General features: G+C 39.2%; 2 protein-coding genes across 2 annotated transcripts; both read right to left on the bottom strand.

The window, feature by feature from the left end:
• Positions 1-4629: 4629 nt before the first annotated feature.
• LOC144631763 (rho guanine nucleotide exchange factor 39-like) lies at positions 4630-18661 on the bottom strand. Its single transcript, XM_078490317.1, has 14 exons — positions 18444-18661; positions 17653-17828; positions 16541-16756; positions 15460-15578; positions 11957-12027; positions 11370-11501; positions 10803-10837; positions 10133-10227; positions 8841-8949; positions 8628-8716; positions 8411-8543; positions 7371-7766; positions 7002-7096; positions 4630-5957 (listed from the first exon to the last, which is right to left on the bottom strand). Exons 1-14 carry the CDS (start codon positions 18484-18486, stop codon positions 5855-5857), a joined length of 1812 nt encoding a protein of 603 aa, XP_078346443.1. The 5' UTR covers positions 18487-18661; the 3' UTR covers positions 4630-5854.
• Positions 18662-19771: 1110 nt separating this feature from the next.
• On the bottom strand, positions 19772-25432 carry LOC144631948 (RING finger protein 141-like). Its single transcript, XM_078490534.1, has 7 exons — positions 25223-25432; positions 25035-25059; positions 24694-24811; positions 22934-23080; positions 22659-22729; positions 21916-22035; positions 19772-21350 (listed from the first exon to the last, which is right to left on the bottom strand). Exons 1-7 carry the CDS (start codon positions 25314-25316, stop codon positions 21206-21208), a joined length of 720 nt encoding a protein of 239 aa, XP_078346660.1. The 5' UTR covers positions 25317-25432; the 3' UTR covers positions 19772-21205.
• Between the last annotated feature and the right edge of the window lie 223 nt (positions 25433-25655).

The raw sequence follows: 25655 nt of genomic DNA, 5'->3' as shown, positions 1-25655 counted from the left end.
AAAAAAAGTTTTTTTCCTTTTTTTTTCTGAGTAAGTGTGAATCTATTCAATGGAGAGATTACATGAATCGCTAGAAACCCAGCCCCGGATCTTAATGTTCATATAACTGATTAAAACTTGCCAAATGCGTCGAGATAAGGTGTCCTTAAAGACAGTAAATCGACATAATTTACATGCTGAAAACAAAAAAGTTTGGATTTAATGTTTGTGCTCTTTTAATGCTCTGACGTCGACAACAAAGAAGATCAAACATGTGTATATGGAAACACAAAAGCCTTGAATAATTTAGACTTGCTACGGAGTTTTTGCGTCAGAAAAAAGACAACACAAAAAGACTTAATAAATAAACTACTTGTCAATATTTACTCGAGAGTCTTTTTTCGTAGAGAAACTAAATCTGTCTTGGGAAAAAGAAATTTTGCGATTTTAAAAATTCCGACGATATGTTAGCATTAAAAACTAATGATTCTTCTCATTTGTTAAAATCTTAAACTCGACGATCGTTGCCATCAGGTTATGCGGCCCAAGAATTTTGCGTTAATATAAAGTATCAAGGCTATAACAAGTCTACATTTACTGATACATATCCCGTTTATTGACCTGGCTCTCGTGTGAAATTTTGCTCTCAAAAAGATAGCGCGCCCGGCTGATATTCAAAGCTATCTTCACGAGATTGTAACAAGGTTTATTTACAAGCTTTTGAAGGGGAAATGATAACTAAAAAAATAAACCAAATTTAGATAGAAAGGTGAGAATAGAGAAATCGGAGGCGAGGACAAAAGAAACAAATTAAAGGTCGAATCAAGCTTTAATCGAGAAAGAATGATGAAACAAATGGTCGAAGAACAGAGAAGAAAATGTGTTCATGAAGCGAGGGAAAGAAGCAAATTAAGGTGTTCGACCGACAGTCTGACCAAACGAACGAACGAATGAACAAACAAACAAACAAACGAACGATCGAACGAACGAACGAACGAACGAAGAAAGAAAAATCGACCGACTGGCCGAACGAACGAACGAACGAACGAACGAACGAACGAACGAACGAACGAACGAACGAACGAACGAACGAACGAACGAACGAAAGAACGAACGAACGAAAGAACTAACGAACGAAGGAAAGAACGAACGAACGAACGTGAACGAACGAAAAATAAAAGAGAGAACGAACGGGAACGGCGGCCAGAAGATCGGGTTTAACTTGGACTTAAAACGTCAATTTTGACTCGAAGTTGGTACTAATTATAAGGCACAACAGTCCTAAACGACTCGTCTGATTTGTGATTCTTGTGATGTTCTGCACATTCTCCAAAGGGTACCCATGGTCATGTTGTACTATCTGAAGGATCTCGCGCTGAAAAGAGTGATGCATAGTTTTTGACCAAAAAAAATGATCCAAATGAAATGATCTAACTAGGCTGGATCATTTCATGTTTTTACCGCTGCCTCGTCCCCAGGCGCCGATCGGCCGGACGTTGAGGCGGTAAGGCGGGAAAACAGGGAGCGCGGGGATTGACACCAAGCGAACCGTGCACAACCAAGGACGAGGACGCCTGGGGACGAGGCAGTTTTTACCGCAGGTCTCATGTCAACATTGTGTTTCACGCCACTTTTGCCCTGTTTTACATATTCCCTAACAAGCGTAAATTAGACTGTCCACAGCCTCTCGATTTTTCAACGCAAAAAAGCAAAAAAGCATATGAAGCAAGCGCGAAGCGCGAGCGCGCAGGGGGAGGGGGCGGTAGCGAGCGAGCTTCTTCCGTTTTGCGCTGGCGTCCAGTTCTCTCGCCGTTCTCACCGCGCGCTCATCGATCGATAAAACGCGAAAAAATAGAGGGCTGTGGACAGTCTAGCGTAAATTGGTCTATTGTGGAAGAAAACGAACAACAACAACAACAAAGCAGCAACTATTAAAAATGAAACGTATTTGAACGGAGAAGGAACGAGCGTATGGAAAAAGAAAAATGCATATTCTGTTTCGGTGCACAAAATTAAAAAAAAAAAATAGTTGGAAGCGAGAAAGTTGATCATTTGAACAAAACCGATGAAAACCCTTCCTTCGGATGTACATCCTCCGAAATTCTCTTTTTCTCCTGAGTTATAAAAAAAAAAAAAAAAGAAAAACCCTTTTTCTTTGCATCCCGGGGGCAGCCTCGGTATGCCAAACAAGGCATGTGTTGAGTCCTTTTTTTCTCAAGGTTAATTGTGACAAAATCTCTGCGAACATTATCTTATGCAAAGCGTGTTTAATAACACCTCAGCGGTCTTACTTGTATTTTAATTAAATCGAACACAACATTGTTGTTCACATAAAATTTTGCACCTCCAGCCGAAAGACATTAGCACTTGTATTTAAAAGAAAAAACACAGTTGCAAACGAAAAACTGCTTCCCGCAACGCGATTTCTTTTCCTTTTTTCGGTCGATCTCTGTTGTTTTAAAGTAGTTTGAACAATTAGCATTTACCCTTGGTTTGGATGCTTCTCAATGTTTTGAACTAATTTTCATTTTTCGCCAAGTCTTAAGAATCTTTTTCAGTCCGGCGTAATTAACTTGTCGTATTTTTGTAAACACTAGAGAACACTGATTGGTCAGGAAAGTAATCCGTTAAATACAAAGAGACAGTGCTGCAGTGATTAGCAAATGGCTCAGTAACGCGAATTTTTTGTTCCGAGCTGACAATTGCTAAACATTCGTATTTTTTAGCAGCCTGGTCAGAGAATCGAATAGTTCCATTCGCACGCGACTGTGAATTTTGTTTACTATGACTTTAACGGCGATCAAATCCATTTGGCGGATAAGTTTCCTTTTTCGTATAAGCCAAACAGGTGATAAATGTAACCCGAATGAATTATCCTGTGGCCAACAGTGCATAATTGTGTTTTTTTGTAACATAAACGACGGAATTAATCAATTGAAGACCGTGCACTTTTTTGCCCAATTCGCTTCGTTTATATTTTTCGACGGAAATTTTGCTGGCCTTATAATCGTTCACTATCCTGAAGGTGGGCGGTTGAATATAAATGAACAAAAATATAATCTCGTGAAGAGATCAAGTTTCTTAAGCTTTGCCGATCACCGATATTGAAAAAATATACAATTGTGAATTTTAATTTACAGACTGTTACCGCCAGATGTCAAACAGCTCTCCTCTGCCAGATAAGGTCTAAACCTTTTCAATTGCATTCAAACACTCAAATCCTTTTTAAAACGACAAAAAATCCTCCCTACTGCGTTTAAAGCAAGCTATTTTACGGAAATGTTCACTTGGATTTTGTGAATACATGGAAATTTTTTTACCCGCGCGCCTCAAATTTTATCGTTTCTCCCACTCAATCGCGCGTGAACGAAGCGCTTTTTTCTGTCGACAAACGCAATTTCGGCCGAAGTTCAATATTTTTTTTCGATACCGTACTGCCGTAATCGCGTGTAAAAGAAGGTCCGAAATGTGCTGGTTTGTAAACACAGACAAACAGCAGCTGAGAGCAGCGTTTGAAATACAAAGCACATGAACAACTAACACTGTTTACCTTAGTAATGAGAAAAATAAGTGTTTCCGCTTGACGAAGATCTCCTGAAATAATATGTAGTGTTTGAAGAGAAGTGAGAGGCTCGCTTCATAAGGTGATAGAGCCTGCGCTATTAACACTGGCCACGAAAAACCACATTTGTGTCCAATCCACTCGCGAACCGTCCCACGAAATTAGAATTCCAGGCAGAGCAAAGGCCATGGTAATGAGTCTCGTTTCCAGTTTGTTTCGAGGATAAAAGCAGGCATTCTCGTCCCCATAGCCCTTATCGCTTCTCTTAGCCGGCGAAGCCTTGGCACTAGGGACATAGGATTTTTGAATTAATTCAAATTTTTTGATTGGCTGTTTGAAATGAAAAATTCTTGAACGGAAGTCAAAAACGCAAAGATTCTCTCCTACATTCTTTTCAAACATCATGGCTGCATACATAAAGACCGTAAGTTCAGCTCGTAAGTTCTAGAATCTGGGACTGAAAATCCTGTGTCTGGGAGCATAGCAGAGCCCTTCGTTTCTCGTGCCAAGGCCCTGCTGGCTTAAAGAAACGAAAGGGTTATGGGGACGAGAATGGAAAGGAGGCTGGAGCAGGATGACGTCATGAAAGTGGTGAATAAAAATTAAAAGGGCCTGGGAGTCATTGCTAAGAACACGAAGATTTGTTCTTATTCCGAGAAATGGGATGCGGAAAGAAACGATTTTCTTTTCAAGGGAGGAACTACGAACTCCCCAAGTCACCTCTCTGCGGCCCTCAATAAGCGGACACCTCTATAAGACGGACACCTGGTGTTGGTCCCGTCCCTGCCATTTTTCAGTCATTTTATTGTAACTAAACTCCCTATAAGACGGACGTCTCTAAGACGGACAGTTGGAGCCGGAGCCGACGGTGTCCGTTTTAGAAAGAGTTGACTGTACCCGATTTTTCGAATCAATTTTTGTTTCTCTTAGAGGTTAGAAAAATCGCAGTTCCACTGTATAAACTACAACAGTACCAGCATTTCTTCAAACACATCTTTTTGTACAATTTATGCAAAGAATGGCGGTTTTAGCCAGTTTTACGGAGTGTATGCGAACCATTCAAAAGTTCTACAGCGAAACAACAAATGTTTATAAAAAATAAAATACATTTTATTGGTGCAATTGAAAGTACGCTCACAACTGTTATACACGATTGTGGTTTGTAGCGAATACTGCTAAGCTCATCATGAGCAATAGCTCTCATGTTTCAATAATCTACAATTAACTGTCTCGGTTAAAAAGGGAACGATGTGAGCTGAAAATTTTGACGTTAGGCTCTCTAATCATTTAACCTAAATCGGTACATCCTCAACCTCACCCCATCCCAATCCTATCTAGCCCTCTTGTACTACTAGCAAAATATATGAAAAAGTCGACTATTGATACAACACATCATTCTAAGGTACACGATCGGCTATTTCCGGATTGTGTAATATTGAAACAAGTTACATGAAAATTTATTTGTACGCTATTTGCAGGATACCTCTCTATTTTGTAGCATGACGTACGAATATTAATCTAGCCCCTGCCTAATGTAAAACTTGTGAATAAAGATCATATGCATCGCCTCACTTGATATTTTAAAATATTTGCAATCATGAAGTCTCCTAATTATACAAAACAAGATTAACCTTGTTTCTACTTCCTTCTTTTTTCGCTACCCAAACCTCGTATCTCTATCCCTAGTAAGTTTTTCAAATACTAAAACTTTGTACTGTACATTTCAGGGCTTTCAATAAGTTTTGAAGTTCTGACGATGTGGCTGTCGTTGTGTGGCGCCCGTCAAAGAGCGATGTGAAAAGTTGGAAACAACTCCCCTTGGGGAGCCCCATGAATTTTAGCCTGCGATTCACAACAAAATATCTACCGGAGCTCCGATGGGTACCAGATCTTATTGAAAGCCCGGAGTATTTTCTCGATTTAACACTGGGGGCGTTTATTTGAACCTGACGGTGATTACCGACTTCGCTTTAAGTCAGTGGAGTGTAGAGTACGTTATGCTAACTATACCGTAGTAGTTCGTCAGAAACATTTAAAATGAATACACCTAATAAGCGCTGAAAATCAGTTGCATAAATGGTTCAAATAAACGCTGAACTTAAAATAAATTTTAAGAAATGCCAGGGGCGTTTATGTATAACTCCACCGTGTGTGGACTAAGCGTTTAATCGAGAAAAGATGGTCGCTGTTACAACTTCGGAACTACAAAACATCTTCCAACTACAACATCTGCAATCGATCTCGTTTTTACAATATCCCGTGAAATACTGTAGGCACGCGTTGTTTTGTCTAACTACTTCATGTAAGCTTGTTTCACATGACCGCGCATGTTGTAGACTGCACGAGGTCTTCCTCCGCTATGACATACTTCGTTGTTCTCAGTTTGGCCGGAGTGCACTTCGCTTGTTCATAGGGACTGAAAGAAAAGAAAAACATACTCAGTGGCACTATCGAAATTCATTGCAGCTTCAAAACGCAGGGGTTTATCCATTGATTTCCTTTTTTTTTTTACAAGGTAACGCTACCATGAAACCTGTACAATTAACCACTGCCTCGCGAATATGGAGGATGGGTGCCTGGGATACCCGGGAGGGCCTCCACTGAGGTCAGCCGGCCCTCCCCAGATAGGATAAAGCTGCCAAGGCTGGCAATCCCAACAAAACAGCCATGAGCCCCCACGCACAGACACCCGTCACACTGATTAAATCAGTGGAAAAATGAATTTATAACTAATAAAAAGAAGCAGGAAAGGGAGGGAGGGAGGGGAAAAAACTCGCAAAACATCCCTGAAAACCCTCCATTGAACGAAGACCTGACACCACGCTGTCATGTCCGAGAACGCAACGCACTGAGCCTGACAAGAGCTAGTAACCGCTGACCACATGGACAGCCGACTACCCACTCGTTGAGGTTAACTTGGTTAAATTGCTTTATACCATGCCATAGAAAATACAGCCAATCAGAATACAGGAAAGCCGTTATATATTCGACGGTATTCAATCCAACCTTCCCATAGTGCGCTGCGACTGTATTCTCGACGAAATTTAGTAAGCGTATTTTCTATGGCATGGTATAAAATAGTTACACAACACTTTCTCGTGGTATACTATGGAATATCCCACTTGTCACTTGTATTTTCTTGGCATACACACTCGCCTAAAGGCTCGTGTGTATACCGAGAAAAATACAAGTGACTCGTGGAATATTCCATAGTATACCACTCGAAAGCGTTGCATAACTAGTATTTATTTAACTTGGTTAAATCGCATTTAACCTCATTTGTCTGTCTGTCTGTCTGTCTGTCTGTCTGTCTGTCTGTCTGTCAGTCTGTCTGTCTGTTTGTTTGGAAAGATAAAGTGAACTCTCCATATAACGAAGTTTCAAGGGTTACAACTTATGTTGGTTGTTTATATAAAAAGTTTGCAGGTTTGATGCAAAAAAAAGAACACAGAACCCTTACCTATTTACGGGAGAGTTGACTGCTTGAACGCAAGACACTTCTGGCATTTTTGGCCTAAAACAAGTCTTTTTGGGCGCTTCACGAGGAGAAAAAAACTAAAACCAAATGCAACTTTATCAGAAATGTTACAGTGGCTTTTCAGAAAGCAGATATGAGATATGCAGACAAGTAAAAATATTGTTAACATCAAGTCACCAATTAAAAAAGTATCACTGTGACAAAGAAACGACAAGAACGAACTTAAACTTTGACTACAAGTTTTCATCTTTACGTGATTCGAGACAACCCACCCCCCCCTTGAGACAACCTATATTAGACTATTAGTAATCAAAAGACAAGAGGATCTAACAGCACAAAGGTGAAACTAACCTCGACTCCGCAGTTCTCCTTAAAAGACAATTTCCTCTTCTGAGCGCGTGTCCTTACACAACTCTGCCCAGTTTCCTCCATTTTTCGCGCGGTTTCTTCGTCAAGGTTTTTCGCCCCTTCTGCATCCGCCGATGAATTTCCACAATCATTTCCCGTCCTCACTTCCGCAGAAAAAGTTGGAACGTCACTTTTAAACCACGGAGAGTTGATCACAGTTTCTTTGCTCCGAGCTCGTGTTATTGATGTGCTACTTGGCGTTGCTCCGGTCTTGGGCAATTTTTTAGCCTTGGGTTTTGTCGATTGTACAGGCGTTTGTTTGTTCAACAGCTCTTTTCTCAAAGGGTACAGACTGTCTTTGATGCAAACCGCTGGACTGGAACAATCTACAGCTGAATCCTGTGAAAATGAAAGAAAATCAGCTGCTAAAACAAAGAAACGGTTTCTTTAGCTATACCGTAAGTTGGAATTTTTATCTAGCAGCGGTAACTATCAGCTCCTTTTGGCTAGTTCGTAGCTCAGTAGGAGAACGTTTGCACTAATTCACAAAGGTTGTTGTTGGTCCTTTGAAGCCTAAATTGTGTTCAGGGGTTCTTTTTGCAACTGCTAAACTTGTTACATGATTGCAAAGATCTCTTTCACTTTAGGCAAGCAAAAATTAACCTGGTTTCTACTTATTGCAAAAACGTCCATTTCACACTGACTTGATATGTTTTCGTTTGAAAACGCGTATAGACTTGGTAAGTTTCCGTCCATTGTTTACACTTAAACGATAAAACCTATGAAAACAGGGGATGTTTTTCGAAAACGTTCAGAGGAGACTCCGTGCGTAGGCTAGACTTAGAAAGGCTCATTTAGGATTGTACGTTTTTAGCTAATGATTTTACATACACGAAATCCTTAAGCAACTCAGTTATGTCAAATTTTCTCGGCGATGCTTATTTCGTAATTCGTTGTCTTTTTGCTAGTATTGTATTCGAAGTCATATACTTGTACTATCTCTGAAAGCCCTTAGGTAAGATCATGTCTACATCAGAACTAACCTGTCTAATAATGCTTAATCCCAGACGAGCGGCTTTCTTGGCCACGGACCGCGTCAAAGGCGTTGATCGTTTTGGAAATTCACTTTCCTCTCCGTGTGGCTGTCTTAAGGAGGCTCTGCAGCTTTTGAGCTCACTGCCACAAATAAACATACAGAAAACGTTTTCTGGTCTGTTAAGATAAAAATTGTCAATGACAACTTCTTGTGAATGTTCTTACCTTATAGCATCTCGTATGCATTTAAACCATGCCAGCGCCTCTGTTCTTGATTTGGAGTACAAGAGCAGTGATTTGTCTTTACAAGTTATCTGCCGATAATAAATATACGAGAATTGAAATATGTATATAGTAAATGAATCTACTAACAAAAAATTGAACAAAACAGTTTGAAACATGTGTTCCCTTTTAGTGTAAGTTTTGTAAACAGTTTACCTTGAACAGAGCTCCTGCGCCAGAATTCTCCTCATTTTCGGTTGAGCCGCCTAACACTTGTTCCAGTTCACAGTCGATCAGCGGTAAAACACGACGGCATAAGTAAGAGCTGCGAAAAACACGTGATAAACTTGTTAAACCTGTCCAACTCGCTGAGGGAAAACCCGCTTGACGATCTAGCGGCAAAAGGTGGTCCTAACTTTTATAGTCAGTGGATAAATTGAAAGCTACTGAGAAGTACTTTCATGTGATACAGTAAACACCCGCGTGTAAGAACCTAGTGGTTTAAGAACCTGCTGGCAGAAATTTGCCATTTTAATACCCCAAAATATAAGAACCTGTTTAGCCAAGCAAATTTCAGCAGGTTCTTATATGTGGGTTATAGAAAATTTTTATGAACATTTTTAACAGAACATCCCAAACTGTATCTACAAATAAAGAAAAGACAGATTCACATAGACTATAATTGTCTTCTTTGGACCTTGCATGAGGCTTGAAGCGATACAGTTATGAATAAATGCTGCATAATGAAGGACCAAACCCATTTTTTTTCTTCTCGTACAATCAAAAACTATGGCTCCTCCTTAGAAATTAAGAACCTTATTAAGAACCTACTTAGCCTAAATTACCAATAACTACCCCCAAATACAAGAACCTATTTTGCCAAACTTAGAAAATTGTAGGTTCTTACACGCGGGTGTTTACTGTATGCTGCACAAGGTGGTTATAACTTTAAGCCTGTGGTTAAAATCCAAGTGTGTTACCATTCAAATGAAAGCTATTGAGCAGTACTTTCATGTGGTACTGTTTATTATGCTGTACAAGGTGGTTCTAACTTTTAAGTCTGTGGATGAAACGCCAGTGTGTGACCATTCAGTTGAAAGCTATCGAGGACTTGTAGCGTAGTTTGTTTTTTCAACTGTTTCCAAATACGGTAAAGAAACTTTTGGATTTTGTTTCCCAATTTGAGCTTTCGCTGTCTTTTAAAATGAACGAGTTACAACTTTCTGTAGATGTGGGAAGGTCACTTGCAAGCACCGAGACTTCTTTGTCCGACGAAAGGGGTGGACCGTTTTCAGATCGTCAACAGTCAAAACTGGCTGCCCTTGACTTTGGTTTTCTTCATTGACTCTGAAATAACCGGACACGTAGTATACGTACATGTGTGTATTTTCATCCATTATTAAGCCTTTTTTAGTCCTATAATAAAAGTGATTTTGTGTAGTATATCATTCAAATACGTATTTCACAAAAAACTTGCTGTGATTTCCCTCACCTGAGGCATTTCTTACCTCTGTTCCTTGTCTAGTGAGCCACCTTTCTTGGCGTAAAGAAGAATGTCAGAAAACAAAAAGAACATTCTTTCTTGTGATCCTCGGCTGCACACCTGTTGACGAAAACATGAGGACCTGAAATGATACGCCCAATACACGTGCTTTTTTTATCTAGTGCAACAGTTAGTGGAAGCTTTTTTTTCTTTCTAAGATACTTGACGTGTTTTAAACTAAGATCGAGCAAAGTCAAGGTATGCAAGGAATACAACTGAATTTATTTCAGCCTTTTTTTTTTGGCCTGCGCGCAGCGACCTATTATTATTTCCTATTTCTTGTCTGCATCGATATACGTAGTTCGTATTAAACCATTTTGCTTTGGGATCCCGTGAGGTCTGTGCTGACGAGTACAAATTGGATCGAACGCCTTTTTCTAGTAGTTTTCTGGACAAAATGAAATGCGCCCTGAATTCGTTCACCACTCTAGAGCTGTCTGACATTCGACTTGAAAGATTCCCTACTGATGACGTAACTATACAGAGATCCGTGTAAGTTCTCTGATTGGTTGTTAAATGGGCAGGAAATTCAAAATTAAGCAACAACCCAAAGGCTCTAAAAGGATCCCTGCAGAGTTGGGTCATACATGTACAGTAAGGATGCGATTTTTTGCATCGAATCTTGGAAACCGTACCTTCAACAGTGGTCCCTCTTTAATAAATAGCCTTCCTGAAACAAAACGATTAAAATAAAGTAATAAATGGTGGAAAACGTTGTATATATATATATAGTACAGTAAAAACCCGAGTGTAAGAACCTACTTTTTTCAGAGTTTGGCAAAACAGGTTCTTTTATTATGGGGTACTTACTGACAGTTTAGGCTAAGTAGGTTATTAATTAGGTTCTTAATTTCTACAGAGTAGACATTGTTGTTGATTATCAGAAATGGTCTCACTGTTCTTCATTATAAATATTTACTAATGTACCCATGTTGCCAAAAGTCCAACGACATTAATTGATCAATGATACAGTACTGTATATAACATCACCTTTTTGGTTTTTGGTAAAAAAATATATAAATTAAATAGTTAAACCCCACATATAAGAACCTGTTGGAATTTGTTTGGCTAAACAGGTTCTTATATTTTGGAGTAGTAAAAAAGCAAATTTCTGCCAGAAGGTTCTTAAATCCCTAGGTTCTTACACGCGGGTTTTTACTGTATACATGTAGTTTTAAAACTTCAAAGTAGTTATTTTTTACCTGGTGCAAGAATTTTGGGAGCTCCTTCCCCTGTCAGTGAGTTTTGAATGGATAGCATTTTCTGGAAGTTCTCCCGCTGGCGAATATTTTCATTGATGTGATGTGCAACTTTGTTGATTTCTACTGTGGCTTCTGTAACATACAAACGGAGTAAGCTGATTAGCACATGCACACTTTGTGTGTAGTAACCATTTATACTCCTTGGTGGGGAGAGATACTCTGACTGTGTAAATTAAATGTCTTGCCCAAGAATAGTGCAGTGACCCTGACTAGAGCTCAAACCCAGAGCACCTGATCAAGAGACGGGTGTGTTAACCACTGGGTCATTGAACCAGTGGTGTTAGTAACAAATTAACCAAGGATTGCTTGTGACTGTACTAAAACAATAATTTATTGGTCCTCTGTCTTTTCTGTACAGACCAGACTGTACTTGATTTGTGCTGTCAAGGGCTGATATCCTCCCAGTACAGCCCTCGCACTTGCTTAAATACCGGTAACTTATTTAAAATAAAGATGTATATAAATTGACCTACATTGTATCCAGCAGTTTGGAACAAAACATTAATTTTTCCATGTTAAGATCATACCTTGCAGTTTCTCAAAATCAGAATGATCCTTTGGTGTCTTGTTTAAGAGACTCTCAAGAAGCAACTTATACCTTAAAAAATACATACATCAAGTTAGTTTGTAACTTCATGTTAAGTGCAGCTGTTCAAAGAATAATTGCAAGATGTAAATTTACTAGACAGTGTATCTCTTCACCTTGTGACTGTATACTATAGATGGTAAATCAGGCATGGAATTAAAGTCACTGTGGTCTGATGACCAGTCAGTGTATTGTAGTACTCTGAAAGGTCGAAATTTAAACCATGTAAAGGGTAGAAAATTAATATTCTAGAAAGGAAGAAGAAAGAAAGGAAGTTCCATCAGCTCTAGCTGGTTTTCATTTCAGATTTGGGTCCTCTATCCGGAGTGAATTGGAATTCAGAAATATAATGTTGATTTTTCAGGAGGGCAGGGTTGGAAATTAGCGCTCGCCCGCTCGCCCAGGCGAGTGTGAAAACTGTCGGGCGAGTACAAATCACAGAACACTCGCCCGGTTTGGCGAGTACGATTTTCATATCCAGAATATATTATTCAAAATAAGCGTAACTTTTTACCTTCCACTTTAAAATAATCCACACTGTTCACAAACCGATAGCCTACCAACATTTTGAAATCTCCAACAATGATAACTAAGCTGGTTCGCGTTCGTAAACAGTCAAAAATAGGGCCCCAATGGGTCCATGTGTTTTGCTGCTAGAGCAAAGTCTTAGGGAACATGTTGATGAAAGACAAGTGAGTCGAGATTGAAATCCATCGTCTTTTATTGTCTGTCACTTGTGTGCAGGTTAAATTGTAGTCACTTTGTGTTAATTCAATCCTGATAATTTTACTGATCAAAATTCAGAAATTATAAATAATCGCACGCGCACCGGCGTACAACAACAGAAAGACGGCGTTGAACGTAACGCAAAGTTCATTTTGAAAGCGAAAGTTTACAAATAATTATTATCATTCGTCAGTCATCCCTTCACGCATGAACACTCGTCGAATTTCAGTGTCTTCACAACAAGATCGGAAGATCGATAAGGACCAATTTTTGATTCTGCGAAAGTTCGTTTTCTTAAAGTTTTAGAAATTTGTGAAGTTAGAGGATTCACTGAGGACTGCGTAGCCGAAGATGCAGTGGCTCGCTGGACATCAAATTCTATTTTTCACGGCGTTTAATTAATCTTCACAAAATAAACATGTGGCGCCAGCGCGTCTGGCAGTCAAAAATTCATTTTTCAAAAAACTTTCCCTTTCCAGCTATTTTAGCGGGGCTTATACTATAGTACCTACCTGTCAGTCGTAGAAAAGCTGAAATTTAAGGATGAACTGTTTATTAAATGAAGACCGTATTATTTTTTAATAACTAGTAAACAAACTGGTCGCCACGCATTTAAACACGAACTGACGAATGTTGCATCTGATGCAGTGAATCTGGTGAATGAGAACTTCCTTTAATATTTCTTTGTTTTCGACGGTGTGAACCACTGAATAAGTTTCTTTCCCATTGTGATGTTACTAGTATTAATTCGTTTCTAGCTGTCTTTTATATAGCTCGAATACAGCTACAATTAGCGGTGCAGCCTACCAGCATGGTATATTCCTTTCCAGCTGTCTTTGCGTGACAAGTTACACGTTCATACATTTTATTTTAAAATATGAAGTTCAGAGTTAATACAGTACTAGTATGCTGTAGACAGTGTAGACAACGTGAGGGTAAGTTTATTTTCAAAGCGAAAGTTTACAAACTGTGCACTAACCGGTCCTTTGGAGAAAATATTTATGACCTTCGGCGAGGTTCCAAGTCTTCGCTCTTTTCGTAAATGATGAAAACTGCAGAATAATTTTCTCATAAAACTGGAGTGGTCGCGCCACAGTTTGTTTTCTTTCCCAATGCGATATACTTTTAAATCGGTTTTCTGTTTTCCAACGTGTCCAACGTGGTTTGCGTTCGAATACTTTGGCCCGTAACTTCGAATGCGATCAGCGCTACGGTTCATTGGTTTCGATTTTGTTTGTTCATGGATTTGATTGACATCGGTAGTTCAGATTTCTCCTCTGTTACGGCACTTACACCTTACACCTTACGGTCCTTACGGCACAAACTTCAGCTCTCAATGTGTTTTGCTTGCAGCCCTTGCGGCTGCAGCAAAACACAAAAATGGCTTCTGCTTGGTGATTGTTACATGATTGACGTAGTTGTACAAAGTAATACCTCTGGTCATAAATACCGTTGACTCATCCACCGAGCCTCGAACGCTGCAAGACGGCCATTTCCCGCTGCATTTACTGTACAATTTCGACACTTAAATTGCAAACTACAGGAATTTGGAAATAGGTATCAATAAAAATGCGTTTGAAGAAAGTGTTTGTGTTTTTATTTTGGAGTTAGGATCTATTTTAGGATATTTTTTCATTTAAGAAATAGGTTGCAGTCTGTATCGCGATCGACCACCGCGGTGACACGCACGGTGAACATTTTATAATTCGTTGGGGGAGGGGGGCTTTTTTTTACTAAAGGAGACTGGGCGAGTGAAAACTGACCTGGGCGAGTGCAATTCAAAGGTCACTCGCCCAGATGGCGAGTGCTCCGAAATTTTAGTTCCCAACCCTCCGAGGGGGGAAAACCAGAGAACCCAGAGAAAAACCCTCAGAGCAAGGCAAGAACCTGCCGGAATTGAATCAGAACCACATTGTTGGGAGGCCAGTGCTCTTGCCACTGCACCATCCCTGCTCCCCCATGTGTTGTGTTCTTGCACAAGAAATTTGAGTGTCATATGTATTGCCTTCCCAGGGTTGGAAATTAGATCTCGCCCACTCGCCCAGGCGAGTGTGAAAACAGTCAGGCGAGTACAAATCACGGATCACTTGCCCGGTTTGGGAAGTATGATTTTCACATCCAGAGAGTATTATTTAAAATAATAAAACTGCGTTTCAACTTTTGAAGTAAGTGTGCTCATGTTTTTATTGTGGAGTAAGGTCTATTTTTGGTGATTTTTCATTGAAGAAATGATTGCAGTCTGTACCGCGATCGACCACCACAGTGACACGTTGAATTTCAAACGTGATTAAAAATTTAAGTTGTTGATTTTATTCATCATGGAAGGAGGGGCGCTAAAGGAGACTTGGCGAGTGAAAACTGATCTGGGTGAGTGCAATTTAAAGGTGACTCGCCTAGATGTGGAGTGCTCCGAAATTTTAGTTTCCAACTCTGCCTTCTTCTACCAACAGTAGGACTCATGGAGTATGAAAATATTATTTTTAAAGCAACCTGAAAATAATGCTGTGCACACTTGGCATTGCATTCCTGCCCAGCAATAACAGGACTAGATTTATACTCTTAGACTCATCGTATATAATGAAGATAGGTGCCAGCTAATTAAACCAACAGCACCAACATGTAGTATCGAACAATCACATTTGACAAAAGTCATGATCATTTGAAGAGCAAACAGTTTGCTGGCAGCATGTAGGTGTTGTTAAAATACAAAAAGGTTACCTGGGAACTCGTTGTACTGGAGTAATCAGCAAGGCAGCTAGATTTAACCCTTTGCATTCAGCACGTGCTTCTTGAGCTTTCTTGAAAGTTGCAAACTCCACACTCTTCTTTTCCCACTCCTGATAAAAACACACGACATGGAAGATTAAATATATGTTTTTTAAATGAACTGCTGCGAATAGAAACTTTTCATATAAGGTCATAATTTTATGCAACTGAAATAAAGGTTCTTATAATATCACGGCCAATTCCCTCTATGAGACACACTTGCAGGGAATCATCATGGTAGTTGTAGTCAGCATTGCCAAGTCTTGTGCACATTTTGCTGAATATACCTTATCGTTACTTATTTTCGCGGGACTTAATTTAAAGACCCGCGAAAATAGGTTCTCGCGAAAAAAAACGACGCGAACTTTAATACCCTTTTATATAATTGTTTATGACTAATCAATGTTGCGGTCAGTTTTCTACAAAATTATATATCTTGGTACAGTCGTCTAAAAAGCTCTATTTTGTAACACAGGAACATGTCAAATTGTTTTAACTTTTTTGTTATATGGTTTTGTTCAGTGCCATTGAAAACAATTGCTTTGGAAAATTAAAATCAGTTGTGCCAATTTTGAGATTTACTGTTTTAAATGTAGACCAGTATTTTGACAATTTTTCGCGAAATTTAATTCCTTTAATCGTACTTTTTTGGCCAAATCGTGTTCAATTTAAGTCCCGCGAAATATGCCACTTCCATTTTCGCGAAATTAAGTTCCCGCGAAAATAAGTAACAATAAGGTAACTACCACAATTCCTACAGGCCCATCTCATATCTAGGGAACTGGCCATTGTGTAGTTTTTATTTTTGCATTGTTTAGTTCCATAAATTATCCAAACTTCCCCCATGGAAGGGATTTTTCCTAAGACCCCCCCCTCACACCTACTGTACGGAAATTCCAATTAAACTTCATACGCTTCCTAAAGTTTTTAGCCTATGAGACTTCTCCCACCCCCAGGAATTTCCAATCCCTTCTGTGGGGGGAGTATGGACATTTTCTGGAACCACACATTGCAGTTTAGTGTCTTTTTTTACCTGTAAGGCAGCCTGTGCTTTAGCAAAGTTGTTGGCATAGGTACTGTAAAGTTTGATAAATGGTGCCATGGCTAAGAAAGCATCACCAAGGCCTAAAGTCTCCATGTGACTCAAGAGTTCCCTGTTGACTGCCTGAATTGCCTCCACATTGGAGAAGATGGCGTTTAGCACATTTTGTGGTAGAATGCATGCAACTTGCAATGGTGCAAGAAATTGCTGAAAGTTGAAATTAGAAACGGTATAAATTGAATATATTAAGTAATAATGTGATAAGTTACAATGTACATGTATGTGGCAAGCCCAGTGAACAGGTAATATAAGCTGAACCAAATCCTATCAGTGCACTGTAATTGGCTACCCAAGGCCCATTGCATGACAAGGTGACATGGTACAAAATCAGCCATGCTGGGCCACAAAACACGCAGTGAGACATTCAGAACAAAGCGCCTTGCACCAGTCAAGCTTCCCCTTCCTTTGCTTTGGGTGTTCCACTGTGTAACTTGTGGCCCAGCATGGCTGATTTTCTACCATGTGTCTGGGTCATGTAAAAGGGCCTATCAACAGAGCTATGCTCTAGCAGAGCCTGGGTGCCCCCGGGTGCCCCCGGGTGCCACAGGCAACCTACTTTTGTCTTAATAATAATAATAATAATAATAATAATAATAATAATAATAATAATAATAATAATAATAATAATAATAACGGTTTATTGGTAACATTTCTACAGAGTAGCTCTACATTTACCAATTAACTTAACCCTAACCTAACCAATAAAATGATATTTACAAATGATATTTGGTCGACATGTATAACTTTGCTATCATAAAAAGCTTTTAAGAGCTGGGCACCCAAGATTTCTTACATAAGAGCCTTTGAGCACCCTGGAATTATTCTAAGAGCACAGCTTTGATCAAGCAAGATGGCGTGATGGGGCTACCTTGCCTGTTGCACGTGGGATTACCAACTGTGTCCTACAAATATATTTGGTGTTGTGTAAATGCTGTACAATGTATATCATAAATCCTTTAATTATTAAAAATAAAATAAAAAATAAATCATTCATGATGGCCAGTACATGCATGTTTGAGCTAATATTAATCTTTATTACTCACTGATGTTATAGCATTCAAATGATCCTGGTAAGTCCTTTCTGTTGCAAAAATCTCATTGATGACCTTTCTTCTTTTTCTCGTTAGAGTCTGGCTGCGAAGCATGTGGTTGAACTCTGCAGAAATGGCCTGACTAGTCTGCGACAGTTGCAGGGACAGGAACTTCTTAGCATTGTGAACTGTTTAGGGAAATAGCATATGTTGGGTTAACCTTACATGAAGCCTTGATGTCAATAGACAAATTCTCATTAAATTATACTGGTGTGCATACAATATAAACATACATAAAGTTGGGAGAATTTGAAGGGTTCACAGTCAACCTGAGTCAATGCATGAATGTGTCTAATAACTTATATACATGTGCACATGTAGAACTGACATGTTTAACTCTGACTTCAGTTGATATGTTACTATATACAAATATTTGGCTACATTTAAAAATTTATGAGAGTTTCGCTGCATATTTAATATCACATACAAACAAGCTGACAGATTTGGAAACGGTTTAGAGTGAAACTAATAAGAATTTACAGGGTACAAATGATAATTTTGTTGTGGTTTTTATAATTAAAAAAAAACATCACGTCTGATCGCCGAGTTCTGGTCGAAGTACAAACTTTTTTTACTCATGCAAATGCAACAATAACATCTCGCAAAAATTTCACTTCTTTTCATGACAGTACGTTATGATTTACTCGTCGTAAAATACTTCCCTCATTCTATTTCGATCTTTCTGTATCTATTAACCATAGAAAACACGTGAAAGATCGATGCAAAATGAATTTCATACTTACACTTTGGACGAAACGGACTAGCGTTGCCATTAACCGAAGCCATGATTTGTGATGCTTTTTTAGATTCAACCGGTCAACAGTTAGGAACAATAACTACAAACGACACTGGCAGAGGCAAGTTCCTGCACTTTTCCCACGATCAAACGAAGTTCAGAAACCACAACCTGAAGATTTCGAGGGAAAACAACGAATATTCTTCTAACGTTCAAACTTCCCACCCACCGTTTATTTGCATAAAGACCTGGGTACTACAATAACTCCGCTGACCAAAAAGCGCGCTTATTCGTTAATTTCTTTGTCAGTTTCCTAGCCGCGCTCGGGTTCACTGTGATGGGTGAATCCCGGGGCCGGCGGTGAATAATATCTTTATTTTTATTTTGAATTGTTAGGAATAATTTCTCTTCTGGTAATTGAATGTACCTATTTCTACTAAATGTATGACCCATATTTGTTGTCATGCGTTTCAAGGATCATTTTTGACATCAATCAATCAAAAATCAAGTTTTATTGTCTCTGGCTTATGACGCTGATATTAAAACAAGGAAAAAGCCATGAAAAGAGTGGTCTGCCACCCATCACCGGGCGTGGGCCAGGTGATAGGTAGCGTAGGACTCGGTCGGATTTCTGGTGAGGTGGAAAGGCACCCATGCTTAACACCCATGCGGCCTGTGCCAGCCGCGCTCAGCCGCCTACTCTCGCCTTGGGCGGTTCACACACAGGCTACCCATCCTCCATTTATATTGTTTTGGGCACTATGATCAGTAGGGGGAGAGAGACGTGATCCAAGGTCAACCAAAGGACCAAGGCTACTGAGGAGAATTCCCCAGTAGCTTTGGTGACAGAAGAAAAAACGCCCTTTATTTTATCAGAATTCTTTCCCTGAAAATTGACTCACAGGCAAAAATCCCGATACGCTAGAATTTCACTTATACTCGTCATATCGTCACAAGTTTGAGTATTTATTGTTATATCGTCGTGACAAGGCTCTCCGTAGAAAAAAGAAAGGAAAAAATAAAAAAAATTGAAGAGAGAGAGACTGTTCGCAGGCAGGCTACACGACGACTTTCAAAGTGCTCCTCCTTTTACCGATTGGTCAATAACAATCGGAACTCTTCAAGAACTTTTTCGAAATTTGTCAGTTATTCCTGTCGACTTGTACAGCAAGTAAAGATAGCTTGCAGAACAACTGTTCAGCAGGGCAGAACTGGGCGCGAGGCAGTGCAACGGCAAATATGATTATTTTTCGTCCTGCAGACCACAGCAGGGTAGGGCCGTAAAAAAAACCAATCAGGGTAGGGTGAATTGAATATTGAAGACAAGTTTTCCCGTTATATCAATTCTTTTATTTTTTTGACAATAATATTTATAACATTTTTTTTTTACAAAAATGAAAATCCCATACCAATATATAAGTTATGTCTGTACCTTAGCACACAAATCTTAAGCTTTAAACTACAGTTATCAATGGTCTATCTTCTGAAAAAAGTTCAAGACCATTCTACACGTATAGAAAGTATTAGATTTAAATTATGGCAAATCAAAATAATAAAATAAATAAAATGCTAGCATAACTTAAGATGCATATTTTTGCCAAAAAAGTTTGAAGGCCCACTTTCATCTTTCTTAGTTAAAAAAATCTGTGACTTGACATATACTTTGACCGATCAAATTTCCCCTGAAAAAGTAAGTCTTCATGCACTTGAGATAAAATAATTCCTGTCTATGTTAACAGTACAATTTTTTTCATAGATGAAAAACGAACTTTGAAGCTCAATACATCAGTCTGCAGAATTAAAACAAAAGACCTTTAAAGGCCACAAAACATTTTACACCACCTTTTATAACATAACCAAGTGAAGATACTGTGCACATTCGCGTTGCTCGAATACCATTAAGCATAATTTATAACAAAATATGCTTTTGGAATTACCATATTATAGAATATTATATTATAGCAAATACAAAAGTTATAGAGGGGATGAGGGAGAATTCCTCTCCTCCTTCCAACTTTTTTTCACACATTTCTCTTTTGTTAGCTTTAAATGTACATCCTAGATATTTCCATTTCTTGCTGGTCAAATATCAATCAATTAATTAATCACTCTTTTCTTGTGAAAATGCTGAGGATCACCTTCTATAGTTGCTACATACATAAAATTGTCTATACATTTGTCTACAACTGCATGTTTTTATATTCATTAAAGATGCTGTTTGTATCATAATAAGCATTAAGACAGCTATACTTGTTGTGGAAGAGGGTGGAGACTCTTATATGTCACTGACAGGGGTGCTTGCGATTTCTTTTAGGGTTTGAAAACGTGTTGGTGAAAATTGATGTTGTAATCTGGAGGTTCCAGGTTCAAGCCCTCCACCCTCTCACTTGCTGGATTTGTTCTCGATCTTGCTGAGTTCATACACAGTCACGAATGCTTTGTTTAAATTAGAGCTAACTGGTCTGCCTCCTGCCAGCTGGGATTTTATTTCTGTTCATTTCAGTGGCTTGCCTGGAAACTAGTTATCTTGAAGCTAAGTGCCTAACCACTATAAACATTACATTTTTATCATTTTAAATTCTCACAGTTTGCTACAGATTATGGAATTTTTAGGGATGTTTTTCAAATTTTTTGGCGAGCATCCCCATCAGTTTTATATGAGTCCCCCCCCCCCCCCTGACATCTGTACAGAACCCTACTGTATGGTTCCACCATACTCTGTAATAAATTACAGAATTCCTATTTTGGCACTAGGCTAGCTAGTATATATCACGTAGGGGCTCCAGCTCCTTCAGCCAGCCCCAGTACAAACTGTCCAATCTCCCCCTTGCTTGGGGCTTCTGGCATTTCCCAGTAGTCTTTATTTCCATGAATCTCATCTCGGCATATTGGACAAGTGTTATTAACATCACTCCTGTAAAGACAAGTAATTATGGCATGAGGCGATGCAATCAATCTTCTTACTCTCCTCTCTATCAACACCACACCTTTGCAGTCGAACCTCCCAAAAGCAGACACCCTTAGTACCTACTCTGGCGGGGGGGGGGCAATCCCTATGATAGCCTATACGGGGAGGCTCTGCCCGAAAGGGGTACCTTTCCCATGCTTCAGGTATATAAAAGGGTAGGAACTTATTTATAATCACAAGCTTAGGTATATGAAACTGTAAGGAAATCTGTCATTTAGGTATTTAAAAGGGCCTATTTCGAACATACACAACTTATGGCTGTATCATTTTAATTTATTATAAAGCACTTCATTTTAAATCTATGTCCGGTCACGTTGGTATATGAAGGAGTCCCTTTTTTCAATAAATGATAAATGAAAGGGGTACCTTTACTGTCAAAATGGAATATAAAAGGGTAAGCGGTTGGACCTCAGGGAGGAGACTCCCCATATAAAACTTTTTTTGAGTAACCCCCCCCCCCCCCTCTGGTACATACTTCTGTTTCAATGATTTCATAATTAAATTGACTCACCATCTATCAATGCAATGTTTACAGAAGCTGTGGACACAAGCCAAGATGACTTCTGCCTTCCGATCCATGCATATACAACATTCATCCTTTGGAGAATCTTCTGCAGCTACCTCATCAACCCTGTCGACAATAGAGATCCATGCAGATGAGAAAATAATACATCATTTCCCTTTGGGACTACTCAATGACATTTAATTTTTCTCTAGTGATAACAATTTGCTCTTCGGCATCGGTATGGAATTTTGGGGGATGAATCTCTGAAGAAGCAGGAAGAAGAACTGAGGACAACTGCTAACTCACTGATGCCGTCGCTTGCATCTAAGCACGAACACTCGCCGCCGAAACATGATCTAATTGGGTATTAAACTTGGCATGATTCGTCATCAAACGTTGAAGTTTAGCAGACCATAATGGCAACTTTCGCACTCAAAATTCTCACCAAAAACACTAAGTGGAGGCGGAATTTTACACCAGAACTAAAGTGATTCAAGTGAACCTGCAGATGCATATCGACACAGATCAGGATAAATTTTTTCGGAAGAAGTCTTCACATCCAAGCTTTCCGCCATTTCGAAACCAGAATCTGTTGAACTTTCGGCGCGAAAGTTGCCGTTACGGTCTGCTAAACTTCAGCGTTTGATGACGTTTCAGCGGCGAGTGTTCACGCTTAGATGCAAGCGACGGTATAGGTGATGTTGAGGCTGGAAAAAGCTAGGAAAAATATAAATTTTTTGTGACCACACCTTGTAAATATCATTGATGCACAAAGAGATTCCCTGACTTCTTCTAGCTTCACTGGACAGGAGACACATGTCTGCAAGATATCAATAAATCCTAAAATTAACAGTACTATTTCCAATATTAATCAATTAATTGACATCGATGGTTATTTAGTAAATAAACCTCTTCAGGCAGCTGGTATATTAAAGGATAATGCCCGAGGATGAAAGATTGTCCCCAAAATGAACAGTTGGCCGAGAAGCGAAGCATTGGCAGCAGGGCACAGTAAAAAACCTACCTCTCCATCACAGTCGACTTTCTCCCAGTCTTCATCTGTTATGCTTTGCGTGTGCCTCAGCTGCTTGGTGATATCACGATATAATTTGCAAAACTGCCTGAGATCCATCACTCTTTCACTCTCCACATTTCCACTGTAAGAGTTGACCTACATGTAGCAGGATTGAAAAAGAAATGCTAAATTTAGAAATTACACAAGAGAACTTTCACAGCAGAATTTGACCAATAAAAATCCCAGGTTACTGGTTATAGTTACTGTGAAAGCACCTAAAGGGAAGCCTTGAGCCAAGTGGCCCTTACTGCCGGAGCTTATCCCAGTTTCGATAGCATTTAGTGGCTAGGAATATTTCTACTCCTCCTGGATGGGATGCTAGTCCATCGCAGGGTACCTCCCCCCAGTATTATTTTGGCAGTACCCATTTATACACCAGGGTGGAGAGAAGCACTATGAGAGTTAATCTTGCCCAAGAACACAACACTGCATCCCTGGCCAGGGCTCGAACCCAGACCGTTCAATCTGGAGTCTGGCGTGCTAACCATTAGGCCACTGCGCCTGCCATAGTTACTGTAGCACCACAGGTTCAGAATCTTGAGTTTTATAATTAATCGGCCACAAGGACGATTCGTGTTTTACCCTTTGGGCGTCGTGGTCGATAGTCTCCTGTCGGCCAAAAAAGACAGGGATAGCCTGGGCCTGCTACAAAACTGCTACGGGTGACGAATATCGCAATCGGTTTCATTTCAGTTTTGACAGTATAAAATCATTGTAGGCACACTGGGTCGACTTTTGGGCTAATCTGGAATCAGGTTCTCTTCTTTGCTTCGGCGGGAGGACAGAGAAAATTTAATGTGAGTGTGTTCATTAAATTTCCTGTGAAAATTTAATGTGATTTTAAAATTAGAATTTGAAGTTAGTAGGCAAACCCAGTCGGACTGGGTGTAACTTTAATAAGTAACTGCTTCATGGTTTTTGCTGTACTGAACCCTGCCTTTCAAGTCTAAGTGGATAGTTAATTATTAACCGGCTGATTTTAAGCTGCTCAAGCTTCTTGTTTTTAAAGCACTCTCCACCTGGGTAACCTCAGACTCTGCCTTGAGAACATTAGCTTTCATTCACTTGAGATGAGGCTGCACTGAACAACCCTGCCTCTTTATTGCAGAAGATACTTACTTCAAAGCAGATATAGAGTGTTTAGTTGAATCTCAATATCACAGACAAAAGAGGCAGAGCTGTGTCAGTATTATCAATGGAGGTTTCTGTACATGTAAATATTTTATACAGACTGGTGTAGAGATTGAATTCTGGTCTATTAGGGAACAATAATTTGTAAATACCCGGTATTCTATGAGTTTAAATCTAATAGAGGATAATACAGCCATGGTCGTGCAATGATATAAAATTTATCAAATCAATATCGATAATGATATCGATTTGAACATGAGAAGATAAATTTCATATCACCAAGCAACCATGTTTTATTCTGTTTGTTATAATCCTACTAATAACGTGGTTTTTGGCAATTTTCGGAAGATTTTCAGAATATTGTCCAAAGGTTGTACAAATGTTTGCAAACATTTTCCGAACTTTTCCGAAGATATCCGAAGATTGTCGAGGAAGATCTGAAGATGCTTCGACTTAATATCGATAAACTTTGGCTCATTGAGCATTGAAACATGGCAAACTCTGCGTTTGTAGTTTCTCTGAGATCTCTTGCAGTAACGCGACAAGCAGAAAAAGAATAAGACAAATTGACAACAAACCTTGTAACATATTATCCTTGTTGTGGCTTTCCATAGATATGGCGGAAAATTCTCATCTGAGGGTTCTTTTATCACAAATACAGTGTGATGACCTCTACCCTCTGCAAAGGTTTTGAGCCTGAATATAAAAGCAAATGTTGAGTTTTACTCTTGGTAAAAAAAGCATACATTTTTTTCATGATTTTCCCCTTTTCATTGTCTGTAACCTTGATATTATGTAAAACATAAAACAAAATCCTTTGAATTAAGGGCAGTGATTTCAGAAAATCAAACTTTAACTCAAAATTTATAGATCTTTATCTGAACATAATAAGCTCAAATTATATATGTACTTTACTCACGTTTTGTTGAGGTATTCCACCGCACCTAGACAAAGAAAAGAAAATCCGTCTGACTAAAACTTACTCCAGGAAAAGAACTTTGCTGACACAGGAAAAATAAGCCAAATCAAACACTGATTTGGCTTCAAATAATTAAGCTTTACTCTCGAAACTACAAGCTCAATGATTTCAAAAATTACATCGCTTACTTGAAAGTCCCTCGTGGTTGAGAACCGCTAAATCTTTAAGAACGAGAGCATGATCGTGTAAAACCTTTACCACAAAACTATACTGTTGTCCCATTGGCACAAAGGATGTATTTAATGCTCTCGCAAACTGTCAGGAAATAAACAAAACGGATGAAACCGGAAAAACATTTCCATGTCGAGTCGAATGTCGAAATCAGTTGAGATTTCATCGCTTGTCAGCGGTTTTGGAGCTCAGCAATAGCATGCGCAAAATGTTTCTTTGCGAGGGGACTGGTGAGGAAAGTGAACGTGCGTGACAAGGAAATACTTTGTTTACATTATGAAACACGCTTAAACCGGAAGATGTTTTTTGTGTGAACGGAGACCGGAATACGTAAAAAGATGCAGACACAAGATAATGATAGCAATAAATACTCGAACAGTAAAATGACAT

Source organism: Oculina patagonica, chromosome 12, assembly GCF_052425735.1.
Source record: "Oculina patagonica isolate OP01 chromosome 12, crgOcupat, whole genome shotgun sequence".
Lineage (NCBI taxonomy): Eukaryota > Metazoa > Cnidaria > Anthozoa > Scleractinia > Oculinidae > Oculina > Oculina patagonica.
The sequence above is the reverse complement of the archived record's forward strand: the minus strand, read 5'-3'. Positions and strand labels throughout refer to the sequence as shown.